Source organism: Centroberyx affinis, unplaced genomic scaffold, assembly GCF_046629955.1.
Source record: "Centroberyx affinis isolate AG114_WGS23_722 - 3 ecotype Tasmania unplaced genomic scaffold, CSIRO-AGI_Caff_v1 ptg004623l_1, whole genome shotgun sequence".
In the NCBI taxonomy this organism is placed as follows: Eukaryota; Metazoa; Chordata; class Actinopteri; order Beryciformes; family Berycidae; genus Centroberyx; species Centroberyx affinis.
In genome coordinates this window covers 62,501-79,902 of record NW_027282230.1, presented here as the reverse complement: position 1 = coordinate 79,902, position 17,402 = coordinate 62,501, and the positions used below count along the sequence as shown (strand labels likewise).

The 17,402-nt window shown below is 42.4% G+C and overlaps 1 protein-coding gene across 2 annotated transcripts; it reads right to left on the bottom strand.

Annotated features, from left to right (window-relative positions):
* Positions 1-1,476: 1,476 nt before the first annotated feature.
* Positions 1,477-7,168, bottom strand: lrrc59 (leucine rich repeat containing 59). Of its 2 annotated transcripts, XM_071544641.1 has the most exons (8): positions 7,001-7,168; positions 6,718-6,831; positions 6,324-6,383; positions 5,880-6,038; positions 5,258-5,362; positions 5,019-5,091; positions 3,754-3,945; positions 1,478-2,893 (listed from the first exon to the last, which is right to left on the bottom strand). In XM_071544641.1, exons 2-8 carry the CDS (start codon positions 6,814-6,816, stop codon positions 2,613-2,615), a joined length of 969 nt encoding a protein of 322 aa, XP_071400742.1. In that variant the 5' UTR covers positions 6,817-6,831; positions 7,001-7,168; the 3' UTR covers positions 1,478-2,612. The 2 variants fall into 2 exon arrangements, with proteins under 2 accessions (XP_071400743.1, XP_071400742.1); XM_071544642.1 differs by lacking the exon at positions 7,001-7,168 and having other exon boundaries at positions 1,477-2,893; positions 6,718-6,829.
* Between the last annotated feature and the right edge of the window lie 10,234 nt (positions 7,169-17,402).

The window sequence follows — 17,402 nt, the reverse complement described above, 5'->3', positions numbered from 1 at the left end:
TTCATCATGTGTATCATTCCAAACCCAAGTCTCTTCAGTTTTTGTTAATAGTGTTAATATCAAGCGATTTCAAATGTTTGGTAGATCTGGAGGAAGATGTTGATTGTGGGCATGCACCATACAGTTGGTGTTGGTTTGTCAGTTTTTTTAAGGTTCAGTTAAGTTTCATGGGCTGAACCTGGACGTCTTATTCATTGATAATCTTACCTCATGACATTCTATTTCTATTGAATCGATATTTTATTTGACTGTTGTCATCTATCGGTGCATTTAAATTCCAACTAACAATTAACTCCCATTTGGTAACAGAATTATTTAATGTTTCTTAATTTACTATTTCCCTTGTTCTCCCTCTGTTTTGAAGGATTAACTCATTCAAGGAGAAAATCCTCTTTGCTGCGTATTGTTCAGGAAACATAAAACAGTTCCACACTAATGGAAACCTTGATAGCCGCAGGCGGTTTCCTGGCATTTTGTTCTTCACTTTCAAAGCTCAACTTTCCCACACGTCATCTGCCCATCAAGTGAGCTTGAGTACTGGACAGCTGGACTTCTTCATCACCGTAGCTTTCCTCCGCTGGTTCTTCAGGCTAATGGTGGCTGTGGTGGTTTACCCTCCCAGTCTGCTCCCTGGGCCTGAACATCACATTAAGTGGTTTATGGCGTCTTCTTGTCATATAGCCAGTTCACATTATTGTTGTGAGGTGGTATTGTCCACCACCAGCTCACTCTGCTGGTCATGGATACATCTAAGATAAACAATTACTGTGTTGATCAGGAAATGGGAAGTAAATCTTTCATCCCAGGCAAATACATTTACTTGCAGCTTCTCTGCATTTGTATTTGACCTATGTAGTTTGCAGCAAGTATATAAATTCAGTTATCAAAACTTTGATTTCCAAGTTCCTTGAGTACATTAATCATTTCTTTCTCACTGATAATTTGTCTTTGTATAAAAGCAGAAGAAAATGGTAATTTTATCACCTTTAAGCCACATCAGCAAGCTATAACTCTTTAAATGTCTATCCACACAAGGATTTATGCATGTATATAATAAATTAATAAATACTTGGCCTTTTCTCTCGTATTGCCTCCTCCTTATAGCTATCAGAAAGATTAGAGGGGACAACTTTTACTGTAGCAGTGAAAAACCAAACTACTACTACAGCTTATATATGCGTGTTGTCTAGAGGAGGCAGCCATTGGTAAATCTACTTTGTTTGCACGGCTCAAAACACAGACGCTAACAAAGTTTAACAAAGCTTGATCAAAGCTCAATGAGATCAACTGATGCTTTCTCAGGTTTCTGATCTTGAATTGTCTTAAATCTACCAGTACCACCCTTACTAACTAAATATGCATATATTCTTATCAAAACGGCAGATTTTTCTTTGCCAGCACACCTTAGGTAAACACACATTTTAACAAGTGTTTAATCTGGCCTTCATTCAGCCACTTTGGGTCCCAAGTCCTAGTCCCTAGTTAAAGAAATCTATAGTATTTTCCAGTTGGCAAGATGCATTAAACAAATGGCATCATTCTGCTTCTTTCACATAAACACACGATGTTCAAACATCCCTGCAGTGCGTAGCCATTTATTGATGCTGACAATTCTTGAGCATGGACAAAGCTTTACAAAAACAAGTGCAGCGGACTGCCTGAGCAGCTTTTTACACAAAGACACCTTGACAGCAGAAAATAATTTGCACGTCCACAAATCCTGGCGATCTACACAGGGAGAGAACGCTACAATAATTGCAGGTTAGCTTTCATCTCCAGAATTAACACTGTAGTTGTAGACAGCTAGTTCGATTTAAACACTTGGTCCTTATTCATGAGAGGCTCAGGGGATTGTGGGTATAGCTGGTGTCTGTGGAAGTTAATGTAAAGGTAGTAGAGCCTAAAGCATGGTGTGACCATTGAACCCTTTTAAACTTTTGATGATCTGGGCATTGAGAAGAGTGTGTATGCCAAGCGTATCAGGTGTGAGACTTAACCGGTTTAACTGATGTAAGACTAGAAAGAAGGAAGACGTACAGGTGAACTTTAACATTCACACAGCCTTTACAGCACATGCTCAGACTGCCAGATCTAACATCGGCCGATACATAATCCTGATTGGCAGTTATACTTGATTTAAGACTTCAATGCAGCACAGACAGGGCCACCTGACACAACATTTCACTGGACTCTCTCAAACACAACCCATCCTCCATGTAATGCACTGAGTAGCAAACCATAAGGCGGTGGTCGTAGGAAGTGCACAACATGGTCAATAGGGTGTCGTCTGAGACGATGCCATTTTAAAAAAAACAGACTGTTGTACAAAGAGGACACAAGAGCAACGACAATTCCATAGGAATTTAAGCTGATCTTTAGGCATCTGTCCATCCCCCTCCATCTATCTCTCCAGACTCTTCACATCCCCAACACAGCAAAACAGGGTGAGGGGATGCAGGGGTTCCCATCTTAAAGAGATTCACAATCTCAGCATATTTTTAAAAACAAAATAGCAATTTTTTTTTTTTTACTGATTAGTGATCATTCCCAGTATTCACAGATAAGAGTGGGAACCCAGCGGCCCTAAAGTGATGAGGGAGGCAGACGGCTGTTTAGTTCTTCGACGCCTGTGTGGATTCGAGAAGCTCCTTGGCCATGGACGACAGGTTCTGCATCAGCTGCCTGACCACGCCCTCCTGCTCCCTGGCCCAGGACAGGCCGTCATCCACGGCCACGTTGATTGGTACACAGACGGCTTCCTTCCGCAGGTCCGTCAGCTGGCAGGCGGCAGCAGCGCCAGCCAATCCCAGCAGCAGCAGGAGGAGGAGCTTGAACAGTAGGCCAATGAGAGAGCGTCTAGGTTTGGGGGCCGATTCCACAACGGCCTTTTTATCTGGAGAGATGAAATGAGAGTGGCTGCATTAGAACAACTAGTGCAGTGCCCGTTCAAAACATGCCTGTTCGGAACGGGCCGATTGCTTGGCCTCCGGCATTGCTGCTTGCAGCTTTCTCGAGAACCGCTCATCCAAACAACTTCACACTGCGCTTCCAGTCGCTTGCTTTGAGCCCCGCTGCTGCACAGTGCTGTTTGCTTGTTTATTCAAAGTTTATTAATATTGAACGTGTTGCGTGTCCAATCCGACACTGCATGTCCTTGGGTCCCCAGCAACACACCCGCCAAGTGTGAAGTAGATCGGACGAACGGTTCTCGAGATATGCGAAGGACACATACAGACAGAGATTCCTTGCTTAGTAGTCTGATAAAAACAGCCTCTTAATGTAGATATCAATTTCATACATAGGAAGTTGAGTAAATGACCGCAGAGGGAAGAGGTATGGTATCACAATACTTTCTCCCTCATAAAGTGATAATTAAGGTTTTAAGAAGCCTGTTTTATTATTCATGAACTGAGAGTAATTTGAATTCCATCCAAAAAGCACTTGCATCAGTGTTTTGGTTTTTTAGATACTACAAGCAGGAGTTGTTTGAATCTGTTTGCAATTTTGAGCAATGGTCTTTGGAAAACCATGTTCCTCTTGTAAATGAGGAATTAGTTTGTGATTTGTCAGCGTTTTCACCCTATTGACTAGTGCTAGCATTGCTAATATGATAACAACGTTTGCCTTCAATATTTCAAAAACCAAGGATGGACTGAATGGGCTCTCAGTGGATGATAAACCAGACAGTCTTCTTAAAAACTTGAGCTCTGAAAATCCCTTTAAGAGACATCACATCCAGAAGCATGGGCCTACCTGCTGCCTGTCCATTCCTCTTCTTCTTCTCCTCTTTCCTCTTCTTCTGCTGCTCCTGTGCAGCCAATGCTGCCATCTGGGCATTGTACTCTTTCCTCCTCTTCTCCTTCTCCTCGGCCTTCTCCCGTTTACGAGCCTCCTTCTCTTTGGCCTCCCGCTCCCTCTGCTTGGCCTCCTTCTTCTTCTCCAGTTCTGATGTGATCGAAGGATGATGAGAGATATGATTAGAGGAGATGCAATCATTGTCAACAGTTGACAGTTTGTTGCCCTTTTTTCTTATCTCGACTGCATTTCAGATGGCTTGTGCCTGCTTTGTGTTCCTAAAAAAACATACATAAACATCCTGAGCTCCACACTTCAGTTGAATGTGACGTTCCAGGTGAAACTCCTATGAGACTGGAAATGCAGAATCATTACTAGTTCAGCCTCCTTCCTCACTAACTTATTAGGAAAGCATCAGCAGAGAAATGGGCACGCGGCATGTATGAAAACTAAAGCATCGTTGGCTAGGACACCGTGAGGAGATGTCTGCTTTTGCTCAAGGCCTGCGGTTGTGTATGACTCCCCTGTAAACGATGCAGAAAGAAGAAAATCAGGATGGCAGTGGAATGTGTGGGACACTACCCTCCAATTAGGCTGTGACTCAACTGGGCAGGTCAAAGCATCAGCTCTTTTCTATCCACAGTCTCCACAACGGCAGGGAAGTGGGAGGACAATGACTTGAATCAGGCAGGTTTGAATCACCCAGGTTTGGGTGAACATATCGGGACGATTTTGACCTTTCAATAAAAACAGGATCTCGGCCAATCAATGTTGCTCACCCCCAATGGAAGAGAGTATCTGATTTTAATCATCTAACTTCAGGGGTGACAATTTCATGCGTACAGGTTTTAATGGAGAGTTTTAGTGTCACATGACAGGTGTCTCACTAAGCTATTTACACTAGAACAACCTAGAAAAAAGGTTTATTGTTTACATCAAAACTGATTATTTGGGGGAAAGGAAAAATATATGTTTAAATGTATTAGAGAATGAAATTATATATAATAATAAACAAAAAATAAAATAGAGAAGTAACATGGAATGAGAGAGGTGGCAGATTATACGTATATTGAATAGAGGTAAAGTGAGATGAGAAAGCACCAGGGAACAGATCAGGTTTGTTTTTGCCAGTGAAAGGGAGATTATACTACTTATGTTTTGTGATCAAAACGGTAGGCAGTAGGTCAGTTCAGTAGTCAGTAGTGATTTACTATGGCACCCACCTCTTTCCCTCAGGAGACGCTTCTCTCTCGTGCGATCCGCCTCTTCCTGAATAGCCCGCATGTGCTGCAGAACCTACAACAAAACACATACAATGTCCTTTACAGCACAGCCAAAGTTTTAGCCATTGAAATTATATATACTGTCTACAAATGTCTTGATCAACCGCTCCCTTCCTCATTTATACATTAATTTGTTTGTTCTCTGATCTCCCCTTGCTATGCCCCTCTCGCTCTCTTACCCTGGAGGCACACTGTTTGCACTGTTTCTCATCCAGACAGTCTCCTGCAGCCTTGGCCAGGCCGGCCTCCAGTGGGTTATCCTTTAGATCCAGCCACTTCAGACTCTGAGAACACACACACACACACACACACACACACAGTAAGTGAAACAGTAAAGACATCAGAACAGAAAAACAACCTCAGACACGCACACCAATTTTTCACAGCTGATACGAGAACCGATCCAATCCTACTTATTTCACAGTCATTCATGTCACCCAGTACTTGTCCTATTAATTGTCCTATTATAGGACAATTCCAGTAACAAGTACATCAATTGCGTTCACTGATTTGCATTTTCAAGAGACAGGAGACACAAAAGTGTTATACTGTCATTAAATTATTGATATCAGGACAGCTTCATTTGCTGATCTAAGTACTAGTAGTTGGGGGCTGGATCGGCACACCTCTATTTTCCCAGGAACACACTCCAGGGAAAGATATGCTTGTACCTTGTATCACCAAAATGTTAACTTTTCAGGAACTAGGAAAAACAACTGAGTTTTTAACTTGATGACTATGCATTTTTGACATTATCCAGTGTATTTTAAAATGATCACCACAATTGTGTGTGGGACCTACCCTGAGCTGAGAGAAGCTGACCGGCAGGACGCTCAGCTTGTTGTTGTACAGGTCCAGGTGCTGAAGGCTGGTCAAGTTCCCCAGCTCATCTGGCAGACTGGTCAGCTGGTTTTTACTCAGGTCCACCTTGACCAAGTGGGTCAGGTTGCAGAATTCTGGCTGCATTAAAGAAACCCAACCAAATAAAATGTGTATCGAGTCCGTTCACCACAGTAACAATGCTGGGAAATGTGCAGAAACACTGACAGGCTAAGTGACAAAACTGCCAGGCAGCCAACAGTGCCAGAAAAGGTCAAGTAAATACAGGATATTGGCAGTAGCTAGGCACCGCAAACCGTACAGTTTCCAGTGTTTGCTGTACATTGCTGGAAGTAACATATGTAGTGTGAGACATTTGGCAGCATAGGTTCACCGCCTGGTCAGCATTTATGTGTTCGTACTCACAGGAAGGGAGGTAATATTGTTGCAAGACAAGTCCAGAACTGTTGCTTTGGGGAATGCAGCCTATTGGGATAAAACATAATACAGTTATAATATGAGCTGCAATAATATCCTTAAGCATATTATTAACTTTAACTAAGAAGCATCATGGGAAATCTGCTGAAACCACACCATGACAAACTCAAGTTCACAGAACACAGACTTCACTAAAAGTTGTAGTTCTATCAAATGATCAAAGTATTGAATGTGTGATATTACGTCATTTACACACTATGGATGATCAGTTATTGGAGGCGCTCCTAGGGGGATCACCAGCACAAACAGTTTGGATAAATCTGTGTTATCAGATGACACCAGCTAAGCCACAGCATGCCGACAGAGGCAGGGAGTAACTTACCAGCTCTTTGACTGGCACCTCGGTGAGGTTACACAGGCTCAGGTCCAGTTCATTTCCATTGATCTTATCCTTCAGATTCAGCACTTTGCCTTTACTCATCCTGGTGTCCGTTGGCTGTGGAGGGGAAATTATCCACCCAGTGAGAAAACACATGCGATACATAATGGCTGACATGACATAATGGTTTGTATTTTCGTGTAAAACTTGTAGGAGCTAACTCAGAGCCCAAAGCTAGCCGATACTTTGACAGCAGTGAAGTAACGTTTCACCATGATGTGCTCACCTGTTAAAAAGCTGTGGAAAAATAATATTCAGGTGTGACAAACGAAGGAAGAGTGAAGCGGTCCGACACCTTAGTCTACACAAAATTAAGGGAAGAGCTTTGCGACACCATAAACGCACTGATAAGTCTGTTTTTGTTGTTGTTATTTTTGTGATAGCACTGACTGCCTCAATGAAAATCCACGTCACTGATTGAACTCCAGCAGAACAGTTGGCAGTGAGGAAGCGACGCTGCAGGGACTTTAGAGAGAACAGCGCCGCCTACAGCACCGGAGGAACCGACACATTTCTCTCCCTTTTCCTCTCCATGTACGGCAATTATTCTGATGCCTTCTAAGTATTACACACACGCACACACACACACACACACACACACACACACACACACACAAAGAAATGGGAAATATAAGAGGGCATTGCTTAAGTTTTTTTTTTTATTCTTTATTTTCACATCAACTCAGTATGTAGACACTCATTCCATTAAATGAATACATTATGTTTGCTATATGCATATGTATTTGTATATGTATGTATATGAATATGTAGATGCAGATGTAGATGAGCATCATAAGCAGACAAAGTGAAGGTACTGAAACTTATCTAGAAATATTCAGAACTATATGTAATTTTTTTTTTTTTTGCTGGATGGAAAGAAAGTGAATTCTCCATGAATTATTCAAAACGTACAGCACCGTGCTGTGCATAGAGAAAGAAAAGCTTAAAACAAACATAAAACTATGATTATGGATTCAAAATCCATTAATACCATTGCACTGCATTTCTACAAAGGAGAACAGTTCCTCCCATACTTGAAGGAAATCTTAAAGGAACTTCAAACGGTTCCTGCAGGAGGAACCTGTGAGAACATTTGCACATACATACCAGCATGCTTCATTTTCAATGTGTTGGCTATTTTTATGAATACATGTTTTTAATAGGAGCCCTTCTTTGTCTGCAAGGATTGTACATATTACATATTCAAGACATATAAATGTAGGACAAGATATCAGTGTACTAGAAGTTAACAATACAGTCAGTGTCATAATATTGGATAGTTCAAGTATTTGTTCTGTTGCACTGTTTCAATGCAAATAACAGATGTATATAGTTGCAATACTGCTGAAAGACTAAAATAGGATTAAAGGAATAGTTCACACACAAATGAAAATTCAGTCATTATCTACTCACCCCCATGCCGATGGAAAGTCGGGTGAAGTTTATTAGTCCACAAAACAGTCCTGGAGCTTCACAGCAAAACAGCGTTGCAGCATTCTCCTAAATAACCGAAGTTGCTGGGGACTTGTTTTAAAACTTAAAAAAACAACCGAAAAAAAAAAACGTAAAATGGCTCCATACAGCTCCTCCGGTGTAATCCAAGTCTCCGGAAGCCCCGAGATCCCAAGTTGACTTTAAAAGACGTCATTTACACCCTTTTTTAGCCAAAATCTTCACTGTAGCCACTGAGCTCAAAACCCGCGTTCACGTTAGCGCACACTTCATCTGAAGTGGGTGCACGAGCTCAAAGGCGCGTACATGCGCTCAAGACGAGATCAACGAGAACTCGCAATCTCTCCATACCTCCGTGCACTGTTACCCAGAAGCTAGCGTCACACACAACAGAGAGAGCTCTGCTGAAGTTGCAGCAAAAAGTGCCTCTGTCGGATTTAACATTACATTTTCGGTCTTTGATCTGTTACCTAACCATTGTAGCTTCTTTCAATAGTGCCGATACAGACCTGGAAGTTTCTTTTTAAAACAAAATACATGTTAGCTACAACTTTTAGGGGTATTTCATGCTGAAATATAATGTACTAAATTCAGTCTTCTACTTTTTAGTTTTGTACGTCATATGAGGCCTTTTTTCTATGGTGAAGACGGGGATAAAGACCAAATCCAGACCAAATCACTTTCTGTATGTGACCCCACTGTAATATGTTGCTCGAAAAATAAAAAAGATATTGACAATCCAAAGCCTCTTTATACCACAAGTGACTCACTTCTCACATTTGCAGTTTGAACTGGGAAGCCTTCTGGCCTGCCAGACAGGAGTGTTACTGCCCTGATTACATTAACCTGCCACTTACTGAACTAACATACTAAACTTGGACATTTTCATACATACTTTTACACTTTTTTTTTTTTTACATATTCTACTGATTAGGCCTACATATACATTAGTAAATACAAGCGAATATTATATCCATCCAAATCCCCAGCCCATCAACCTTGCCCCGACCCCATTCAGATCTATTTTTACTCTGAGTATGTGCCAACAACTCCAATGTTGAGGTGTTCAGCCACATCAGATGAATTTAAATCTCCTCCAACATCCTCCTGCTGTTCCTGGAGTGATCTCCTCCTTCCCGACTGCTCATGACGATGATTCCCCCGACTGTACATCCAAATGTATGCAGCACATAAATAACCTTGTCCAAATAGGGCTTATGTTGATATTCATATCATACTCAGCTTCTAAAACATAAACATGCAGGCTGATAGGGCAATTCATAAAATCTGTTCCAGTTCTGGGCAGTTGATTACAGATCCTAAACAAATAAATGATAGATTTTTGGAACATTACACACAGTTATATTCCTCTAGATCCACAGCCACTAATTCTGACATTGCAGACTTTCTTAATGCTGTAGAGATGCCTGTTCTCAGCACAGATGCCGTAAAGGAGCTGGACACTGCATTTACGTTGGAAGAAATCAAATCGGCAATACGTTCATTTCATAATGGTAAAGCTCCTGGCCCTGATGGGTTTGGGATCAAATTAATCACACTCAGAAACAATAGCATTGCTGCTTCGAATGATCAACTGCTCTGTAAAAACTGGAATTTTTCCTGGCACAATATATGAAGCAAACATATGTCTTTTATTGAAAAAAGATAGGGATGGAACTAATGCAGCTTCTTATAGGCCTTTAAGCTTTCTAAACAACGACCAAAAGATAATTGCAAAGGTTTTAGTTAACCGATTGAATAAACATATTGGCTCCCTCATACATCCTGATCAATCAGGCTTTATTCCTGATAGATACTCTTTTTCAAATGTTCGCCACCTGTTAAATGTAATGTACTCGGCTAAAGCACCTAATTCTGCCATAATTTCTCTAAATGCACAGCAGGCGTTCGACCAAATTGGATGGAAATATATGTTTGCTGTTCTTGAATGTTTTGGATTTGGTGAAAAATGTATGGCTTTGCTTAGAATGCTTTATGCCTGTCCCAGGTCTGCTGTGTTAACCAACTATGATAAATTTACATCGTGGGACTCGACAGGGATGTTGTCTTTCTCCGATGCTCTTCAATTTGGCACTCGAGCCTTTGGTGATTTCTATTAGGAGTAACCCACAAATAACAGGAATAAAATTGGGCACTGTGGAGTCCCTTATTGGCTTGTATGCCGATGATGTGATCCTGAGTCTCTCTGACGTCCAGACCTCTCTTCCTCCTCTGAGTCTGATTGGGGATTTTGGTAAGATATCAGGTTTCTCTATTAATTGGGAAAAGAGTCTCTTTATGCCCCTTACTGATGATTTAAACTCAAGTTTTCTTAACAACCTGCCCTTTAAAATCTCGACTGATCAGTTTGTCTATCTTGGTCTGAAAATTTCCAGGAATCCAAAGCATTTATTCATGCTCAATTACCTAGATATGGTTATGACGCTCAGAAAATACATTGAAAATTGGAAGCTTTTACCATTATCTATGATTGGTCGGGTGAATGCTATTAAGATATTGGTACTCCCTAAATTTCTTTATCTTTTTCAAAATATACCCATTTTTCTTACATCCTCATTTTTTAAGACCTTGGAATCTATAATCTTGCCGTTCATCTGGGCATACAAGTCCCATCGCATCTCCAAAGCTCATTTGCAAAAATCCACGACAGATGGAGGCTTAGGGCTTCCGGTTTTTCGACATTATTATTGGGCTTGTAATGCCAGAGCCATGGTATTCTGGCATCTAGGCTCCCCTTCTACTGGGGAGGGGGATAATGTATTTCCAAGGTAGCTTGAGTTGGAGGCACATAGGGCTGTTACACTGGCTAGGTCATCCCTGTCTGCTGTAGTATTCTCTAAGGTCAATCCATCATTAAAGCAACTAAATGATGATTTTATATTGAGTAACTCAATAAGGATTCTCAGGCAAATCAAGTGGGTGCTGACTCTCTCGGACACCTCGGTATACACGCCAATTTGCCACAATCATAATTTGAAACCAGGTCAAATGGACGCTTTTTTTACTGCCTGGGCAAAGAAGGGCTTATGTGTAATTAAAGATTTTTATGTTGACAAACATTTTGCATCGTTCACTCAATTACAGGCTAAATTTGGTCTCCCTCATAGTCACTTTTTCTGTTACCTACAGGCCAGAAACTTTGTAAGGCAGTCTCTTGCTCAATTTGACTCGTTGCCTATCCAACATGTCTTTTACGACCTTATGTCTCAGGCCCCTACCTCCAAACACTTAGTGTCACAGTTTGTCGATCTTTTCACAGTGACCACCCCCTCTAACCATCTCAAGGAGGCATGGAGTATGGAAATGGGTTCTGAGATATCTGATGAGCTTTGGGAGGAAGGGTTAGATAGAATCAAAGGTTGCTCTGTTAATGCTAGGCTCCAGCTCATACAGTTCAAGGTTGTACATCGCATACACTTTTCGAAGACCAAGCTGAATAAGATCTACCCTTCTATTCCAGCCACATGTGACAAGTGTAAATCGGGACATGGGACATTAACTCATCTGTTTTTGTCGTGCCCCAAATTGCTGAAATTTTGGGAGGAAGTATTTCAATGGTTTAGTGTAATAACTGGTAAGCAGATCAACCCCGACTGTGTTCCTGCCATTATGGGATGTTCTGAGAGTGCTTTTGAGCTACCATACGAGACCCAACAGGCTCTCGTGTTTGACATGGTTATATCAACCTCACCTCCTTGCTTCAAGAACATACATGTCAATACATGTCTTTGCTCCTCCCATCAACCCAGAGGGAAAGTCCACTCTACTTCACAGTCAGCTTCCTGATGACTGTGTCCAGGAAAGCTCTGTCTTTTTGAGGGACCGTCTTCGCCCACAGTTTTGGGAAGCTGCTATGGAGGGCAAGTTTCTGGAGGATGTTCCGTCCGTGGTGCCTGTGGAGAAATTGACTTCTCATTTACTGTTTGTCTTTAGAGTGTAAGCACAATGCACAGATAAGTGGAACTGAGATTCCTAAAAGGTTAAACAAACAAACATGATTTCATGGTGGAGCCCCAAACCACAAATCATAAGAAAATGCATTTCTGAACCTCGTGACCTAAATGCATAACTTTACAGTTCAGTCATCCCACCTCACTTCCGCTGCAGAGTCCAGAGACATTTTGCTGACCGCAACCAGGAAGCGTTCGGTGAAGTTCTTCCTGCCTGTTAGGACTCGAGCGGCTCCGAGGACGTCAGCCAGCTGGTGGAGGTGTTGAGCTGCACTCCCCCTCACTGCAGCACTACGGTGGCTGAGGAGGGACAAAGACACAGGGATGTGAGATTTACAGAAGCTGGTGACTAAGCTCATGTTGTTTCATTTCATTTAATAAATTGTGATAAAGTGAATGCAGCCTGTTCTCTCCTCTGTACCTCAGCCCTCCGTTCAGCAGAGCGATCATGACTCTGCCGGGGCTGCAGTTGTGCACCAAGGCATCCAGGGCGAGGTTGGCCTGCTGCTGGATGAAGGTGTTGGACTGGCCCACTTTGAGCAGCAGAATGCGGGCCGTCTCCTCTGCCTCACAGTCCATGGCCCTCTGGAGGTGAACAAACAGTTCCCCGAGGGTCGCCATGGCAACACGGGACACTGCAGAGCGCAGGTTTTTGACCTGGAGAGCGACAACGAAGATCACCAGTGATGGCTAGACTTCTAACACACATGCAAATGAAAAATAAATGAACCACAAAGACAAAGAGGCAAAGAAAGAGCCAATGAGGCAAACAGCAACAATACCTCCTCAACGACGGCCTGACACACTTCATTAAGTTTGGCCTCCAGTGTTGCTGAGTGGTGCTGTGCCAAAGCTCCAACAGCTGTCAAGCCATCAATTTTCTTCTCCCTGTGTTTCAGTGACAAGTATTATTGAATTGTACTTTACATGACTTCGAGTACGACACAAATGTTCCTTGCAAACCTGGCAGTTAAACTCAAGTTCAAATGTGGGCTTGTTTGAACGTAAATGCTGAGTCTTAGTCTAAGTCTGAGTTCACACATTATTAAACATTTAACAGTTGCAACAAATGAAATAGTCTTCTGTAAAATGAATCCTAATACTTTGTACTAGAAAAGGTACCTATTTGTTGATGTTTGGTGATGTTAATTTCCTCTTTTTCTCTCACTACCCTGTAAGTTAGCTGACATTAACTAGACTGCTGTTCATTTGGACAGGAGAAACTGATTTTGGCTCGAACTCTATTGGCCACAGAAGGTGAAAACATCACGGTCTATGACAATGATTTGGTTAGCGGTCTCTTAATGCTCTGCTAGAAGATGTACCTTACATGGTGCAATGAAACAAAGACACAGCTTAGGTGTCAAACTGGTTTCAACAGAACATTTAATGTAGACTTTACACCCTAACTGAAGATTGAGTGTACTGGAGGTTCAGCTGGTGCAACAGGCTGCTGGCTCCTGGCAGGTTACAGTATGTTGATCAGAACATGAATCTGTCTCTAACTACAGTAAAATCCTCACCAGTCGTCTGAGCTGAGCAGTTTGAAGCTCAACTCAAGGCTTCGTTCTGGGTTGGCCAGGGGCTGCAATCTGACCTGGACCTGCTGGACCTGATCCTGATCCTGATCCTGATCCTGATCCTGATCCTGATCCTGATCCTGATCTTCTACCTGGACCCTTGGCTCAGTGGCTGCCTGCTTATCTGTTCAGATTAGGAGCAAGACGCTCATCACTCACCTTTCTACCCATTCATCACATTCATCTATCTTCACCTAGTTCTTTCTCTCCACCTGAGGAATTGTGCTGATAAAATCAGTGATTCTGTGCAATAATATCATGTGACTTCAAGACAAGATGAAACTTTAATAAACTGTTTGAGGAAATTGGTTGGTTGCTGCAGCAACAAATGGTAATGGGATACAGAAAAGAACATAGAATATAAATATGAATATAGCTAATGAGGTTATGTAAACATAGCAAGCTGACAACTCCAACACTAAGACATGTTAAGGAGAATGTATGAATCAAAAGTAGGAGAAATGTATGGATTACAGCATCAAATCAACAGTCATTTATAATAGAGGAAGGGTGGGAATTCACTTCAGTAGAAGTTCACAGTAACAGTATGTGCATAGAGGGACTCACCTGCTCCACCGGCAGCCTTTGGCAGCCTCAGGAACCTCCCGGGACGGGACAGTTTCCTCCTGGCTGTAAGAGGAGGAGGAGGAGGAGTGGGAGTGTGAGCCGGCTGAGAGCGGGACACCTCAGCAGGGCTCCTGACCTGCAGATAGCCCCGCAGCTCAGCGGGAGTCTCTGTGTCCACACGGTCCAAACTGTGCAGAGAGCCGGTGGACCTGGCGGTGCTGGGCCTCCCGTCTCTGGCTATCAGCTCAGCCACCTTCCAGGCCTCCTGCCTCAGATGAGTGTGCGTGGCCTCATCTTCCATCATGGACCAGAAGTTGTCCTCATCGCACCTTTCAGGACTTCTCTGGACATTATGGGTCTTGGACTTCCTGACGCTCCTCTTCCTCTGGTTGTCCTTCACGGAGCCAGTGGGAGGAGGAGCGGGGATGTGGGCTTCACCGCTGCTGGTCCCAGTGTGGACGGGCTCAGCGGGGTGAGACCACTTGTTCTGGACCAGGTTCCTCATGGGGGCCAGAACAGCATTCTGCATCCTCCTGAGGACTGAGGGTCTAGGTGAAGGGGGCCGCTCAGGCTGGAAGGAGCGTCCCACCCTCTCCAGAACAGCCTTGGTGCGCGCCTTCTGCCAGGCACACATCCTGTCTGCTCTGGCAGCCTGAGCCTCCCGCTCACTGAGGTCAGGTGACTCTACCTGTCCTGAGTGGAACTGAAAAAAGTTGTTCTTTGGCTCTCGATCAGCCATGGTAAAGCTTGGGAAAACTAGTAATAACTAAGTAACTGAGTAATAAGTAATAACTCCAAGAGAACAGATCGCAGTGTGTGTCTGAGTAGTAGTGGTCAAATTGTGCCCATTGCTTCCAGAACGATATCATCCATGTTCCATTTGCATTGTGATGTCATAGTGAGAACAGGAGCCACAGGGAAAGAAAATAACATGTCTGTAATATAATAAACACTTAGTAAGTTGATTTCTGTTGTTTTTAAACAGAGTTTACTAAATTCAGCTTACTGTAGGTCTGCCTATATAGTTCAAACAGAGGCTAGGTCCTATTTCACTTCTTTACACAGGAGAATGTGGTATCAAACTGAAGTAAATTATCCAGTCTTTCAATAATGACAAAACTTGTACTTGATAATAAAAATTCATGAGAAAAACAATGATTCCAGGTAACAGGGAAAGGTGTGTCCAGCCTAATTATGATATTAATAGATAATCACTCCATTAGTCAAGGCTAATGGTAATGTCATGGCCTCTGTACGCCATGTCCTAAGAAATACATTAATCTGTTTCATATTCTTCAGTCTAATACTGTCACCTAGTGACGCAGAGGGAAAAGTTTTAGTCTAGTTAAGTTTCACTTTTGCTTTAGTAGAAGAGCACATGGCCGGTGCTGCAGGTTACTCACATTTCTGTGAGTAATTTTCAGTTCTGTGGTTGAACATTTTCTTCTGTACGTTGGAGCTATCGAAGGCCATATCCGTAAGTTGATATCTCATAAGTCTTTATTCATCTATTGTGATTGTGGAACGTAAATATTGTTCATCTTGTACATTATTAGAATTGCTGTTTTCTCAGTTAGCATGAAGCAAATCTGTTAGCTTAGCTACCAGTCTGTAGCCTATGTAACCTAGATGAAAAAAGACATGCTGTTTCATGGCATCTGTACATTTACTTACTCTGATTGTGGTTATAAGGCGTTGTATGTTTTAAGAGCCTTTATTCATGGACACTTTTGTATTGATTTGTGTTTCAGTTTCACAGTCAAGTCATGTCTCTCAGTAAACTCAAAGACAACGCAACCTCCTCGGTCTAAGAGTCTTTCTGGGCATATTTGATTGTTTAGCTAGCTGGATAAACTGCTTTTACCATGAAGAGGGAGGCTAGCATAGGTAAAGTGGTGTGTGTGTGTGTGTGTGTGTGTGTGTGTGTGTGTGTGTGTGTGTGTGTGTGTGTGTGTCTCTGGGTTGGGCGTGGTACTAACAGCCAGGTTTAGAGGTTTGATTCCCAGTGGGGCCACCGTGCCAAAAAAATCTGCTCTCATTTGCATAGAAATGTACACCACATGGCATAAGAAGTCTCATTCCACTCTATATATTGAACCGATCTTGGAGCATCTAAAACATGAACGGTAGGCAGAATCCTTAGAATCAAAGAGGGAGGGTTTCTCTATAAAGCGGCCATTTTGCACCAACGTTCAACAACGTTAACGTTCTATCACCCTGCGCCCTGGCTTTTCTTTATTCAGTGCACATTTTATTACTGCATTAAATGAACATTGAATCAAACACTTGTCATTTCAACACTATACCGCCAACCTCTGCGTGTAGTTTCCTTGAATGATTAGCTCTGTTTCATTTTGCCTTTCCAAGCGTAGTTACATTTGCTGTTTCTGAGAGTTAGTATACACTAGACCCACACAATATGAATCAATTCTGTTCATATTTTATTCGATTTAGTAATGTTCTACAGATTGGATGGATTTGACTTCAGCACCATGCGGCAGGTTGTTTGTTTCTTGCCATATATATTTGAGTTTGAGCAGTACAGTGAAGTGAAGCAGGCTAGAGATATTGGGGTGTGCAGAGCGAAATGGTTAGTGCAAGTGTTTCTCTGCATCTTTAGGGGGCACTCCAGTCATTCACAAGTGTTCAGCTTCCTTTCAGGTCTTGCACTGAACTGAAGACAGGCTACTTATGGATGCTACTGAATGCACTTTTGAATGTGTAGGTTATCAGCAGAGGTGGGAGTAAGTCAGACATGTGCAAGTCACAAGCAAGTCTCAAGTCTCAAGCAAGTCCCAAGTCACTGTGGTGAGAATTAAGCAAGTCGAGTCGAGTCCCTGCTATAAGTCAAGCAAGACAAGTCAAGTCATTGCTCAGGTCACAAGTCACAAGTCATACGAAATTCTGATGATCTACCCTAGTTTCCACATTTAAATCAGTAAAAGACAGTGGTCATGAAAAGTTGAGTTTTATTTTCAACATTAACGAAAACTGTTGCAGCCTGCTTACATCTTATAAATCTTACTGATATTTGACATTTTGTGGCAATCAATAACAA

Coding starts and splice junctions, on each gene's coding strand:
- lrrc59 (XM_071544641.1), bottom strand. CDS start 6,816: ATGAGTAAAGGCAAAGTGCTGAATCTGAAGGATAAGATCAATGGAAAT. Junction 6,384..6,717: donor AGGTGCCAGTCAAAGAGCTG/GTAAGTTACTCC, acceptor TTATCCCAATAG/GCTGCATTCCCCAAAGCAAC. Junction 2,894..3,753: donor GAGGAATGGACAGGCAGCAG/GTAGGCCCATGC, acceptor TCATCTCTCCAG/ATAAAAAGGCCGTTGTGGAA.